The 3428-nt window shown below is 33.4% G+C and overlaps 1 protein-coding gene across 1 annotated transcript in view; it reads right to left on the bottom strand.

Moving 5' to 3' along the window:
- Window positions 1-3043, bottom strand: part of LOC107447026 (alpha/beta hydrolase domain-containing protein 17B) — a 9867-nt gene extending 6824 nt beyond the window's left edge. Inside the window, exon 1 of the mRNA XM_016061842.3 lies at window positions 2063-3043. Within this exon, the coding sequence (XP_015917328.1) occupies window positions 2063-2724 (662 nt within the window). The 5' untranslated portion in view covers window positions 2725-3043. The remainder of the gene's footprint in view (window positions 1-2062) is intronic.
- Window positions 3044-3428: the final 385 nt, after the last annotated feature.

The following is a 3428-nucleotide window of genomic DNA, read 5'->3' as shown; positions in this document are numbered from 1 at the left end:
GTAATTTATTTAAAATGCATGCATATATTAATAAAATAATAAATGTATGTTTTTAAGTGTGTATAGATAGTTATGATTTAATAATTAAAATGATTAATAATAATTATGATTTAATGATAGTGAAAGTAACTGCAAACTTTCAAAGACAAGTGCAACAAGGGGGTTTGTTGGCTATTTTTCCTTTCTCATATAAATCTTTGTATTGACAGCAATGACAAACTAAATAAAAAGAGTTAAAAATAAAAGTTTGAGAAATCCATTGTAGAGTTTGGGGAAAAAATAAAGAGTTGCGGAAAGAAAGAGCAAAAAGGGTATGGAGTCTTAATACATCAGGACACTAATTTACTTCAGGGGCAACAGGGTGGATTCTTTTGACTAAAAGGGCAGTAGGGTGCTGCGCCCTGTTTACCCTGCCTAGAATGAGCTCTGTTTTTTTTAATCGAATAAACCCTTCCCAGGAAGGGGGGAGAGAAAGACAGATGCAAACGACTAAATTTGGTCTTCAGCAGACGCTTCTTTCTTTATTCGTCCCAAATGAATATTCTGTGTTCAGCAGTATAGGCTAAATACCAAATATCTATATGTTGCATCGCTAATTTAGTAACTGCAATTGCTGCTTATTTTTTAAAATTTAATTTCTTTTATTATAATTTTACAGTGTTGAGCATAATCTTGTATGTCTTTACAATTTAAAAACTCCTTGATAAAGTTTTTTTGCAATAACAGACCCTATTTGCACAAATTCACAAAAGCGGACCCTGGTTGAAAGAATGTGACTTAACGTTTATTTTATATTTACAAATTACGAGTAATTTTTTTTAAAATTTTACAGAAACGGACCCTTTTCAAAATGTCTGGACTGACCCCTGACAATAAATTTTCGCTCAGAAATATTTCGGTATAAAAATCACTTTTCGATTCACTTAAAAAATCTTGCTTTATTTCACTACTCAGTTTACAATATACAACACATGTTTTATCACTAAAAAAATGCTAAAGTGAAAATGAAATTACATACTGATGTAACGATCTAAGAAAAAGAGTGATATTATACATGTATACAACATCATATCTAAAATCTTTTTTTCTCTTTTTTAAATAATGAGTAATATTAAAAACTTCTCTGCAATGGTAAAAATTTGCAATGAACTGTGGCCATGAATATTCTGCATATCTGGTCATGATAATCAGGCTTTTTATCTATACTTATGCATTTAATAGACTTTGCCCTTTAACTCAAAATATTTAATCTAAGTTGAAGGATGAATTCTCATAAAAATTGATAAAAGATCAGGTTTTATGACACGAAGCAAGTGGAGCATACTTTAATTTTTTAAAATTGTTCGCACACATAGAGAATAGAAAAAGTTTAATATGTTGCTTTTTAATTGCCACACCAGTATTGAGAAAGTTTTGAATGAAGTATAGATAATACAAACTTCTGAATTCAGAGACATAAGGGATTTTCTCGCTACATGCATACAAATTGTGTGATTTGTAGATGAGAAAGAAATTCTGTTTTAAGAGTTTCTGACAGGTATTTACCAATCATGCTCTCATTAGCATAGGCACATTTCCCCCACAGAGTGAGAACTATTCCCCATAGACAGCAATTAACTGACCCTATCTAGATACTGACTTCAATTTCAAACACTGCTCACTTCCTATGGATATCGGAATTTTTTACACCAAGCAAGCATAATTTGATATGTACCGGAACCAACAGTTAGAACTCTTCAAACTACAATGTTTGAGGCAAATAATTAAACTGAAATGTAAACAGTAATGTGGTTCCACCTATCCCATCTTGTCTACATCAAAATAAGATACATTATATTTATGTAAACTTGGCATATTTGGGTACATTTCACAAGATGAGGGACAAAAATAATGAGGCTTAAAATAATGAATTAAGTGGTAAAAATAACATTTAAACAGAAACCATATAGAATTACATTATCATTTTATGTTCATTCATATATAACACCAATCACATAAATGTTCCTTTCCATCACCATATATATATTTTAAAAATAATGAGAGCTTTAAAAGTGGATCTCACCTAGGAAAGGAATCGAAAAACCAGGTACGTTTTGTGTTTGGAAAGGCAACTCTCATGCCAGAGGTGAGGGGGGAATGTAGTATCACACCTCCTACTTCATACTTGGAAGCTAAATCAATGGTTGGTACAGTACCGATACTTTGTCCATATAAGATTATATTTTCTGGTCTAATACCATACCGGGTTTGCAAGGCATGCCATGCAGCGTCCACATCTGCATACAAATTCTTTTCAGACGGTTTCCCTTCGCTCTGCCCGTATCCAGAATAATCGTAACTGAAAATATTACAATTAATCCGCGATCCCAGTCCAACATAGAAGCTGCTCATGTGGCCCAAATCTACGGCATTACCATGGCTGAAGAGGATGGTATGTTTTGCAAGAGGGGAGCACTTAGCAAACATGCAGGCTATTTGATTACCTTTCGAAGTTCTGGTATAAAAAACTTCCATTAGTTTGAGCTCTTCGTTAGTGAATTGCCATTCAGCTCGGCTGTTGAGGAACAAGGAGTAATTCGACCCTGACTCGTCAGGTTTGAGAGAATATGTGGGTTCTGGAGGGACAAATGCTAGTTTTGCTGCAATGTGAGTTGGACAAGGTGGACAGCAAAAAAGACAACATAACTCATAAAAAGTCAAATGATCACTTGTTCCACGAGGCATATTGACAACAGCAAAATCACTAGAAAATTTTTAGATCAATATTAAATTAATTGAATGGTTATGGTGGAATGTGTTTGTTCCTTTCGATTTAAAAACTTTCACTGACATAAGAGTTCCACATTACGTGCAAAATTGGGGATAACTAATGTAAGGATAGCTAAATCTCACTACATGTCGCAAAACCGTAGGCAATCAATTCAATCTACTCCAATTAATTATTTCACTAAAATCATAACATAACATAGCTAACTGGGACAATGTAGGATCTAGAGCGCGAAAGAATCACTTCCACAGCTTGGGAGTGGGTGTTTGTTTATCTTTGTCAATTTGTGGTGAAAATCGCCTGTAGATGGCGCATAGCAAAATTCTTTACCCATTCGTGACCATACGCTCATAAGTAGACTCTCAAGTGAGGAAAGCATTAACTTCGAAAATAAAATATCACTGCATTCAACTGCTTTACAGGCGTGAATATTTAGAAATTATATAGAAATAGTCATATTTAGTTGAATCACATATGCGGATTCGGAGACGCAAAAGAAAATCTGATTGGCAAGTCATCAACGGATGAATATATTCCACCAATCAGGTTCTCATCGCATCACCGAATTCGCATATGACATTTGTCCACCTATATTGTAAATTATCCCTAACTAATACATTTATTTTATATTATTATATACATTTTTTTTTTTTTGCATTTA

Source organism: Parasteatoda tepidariorum, chromosome 1 (assembly GCF_043381705.1).
Source record: "Parasteatoda tepidariorum isolate YZ-2023 chromosome 1, CAS_Ptep_4.0, whole genome shotgun sequence".
NCBI lineage: Eukaryota > Metazoa > Arthropoda > Arachnida > Araneae > Theridiidae > Parasteatoda > Parasteatoda tepidariorum.
This window is presented reverse-complemented; position numbering and strand designations above follow the sequence as displayed.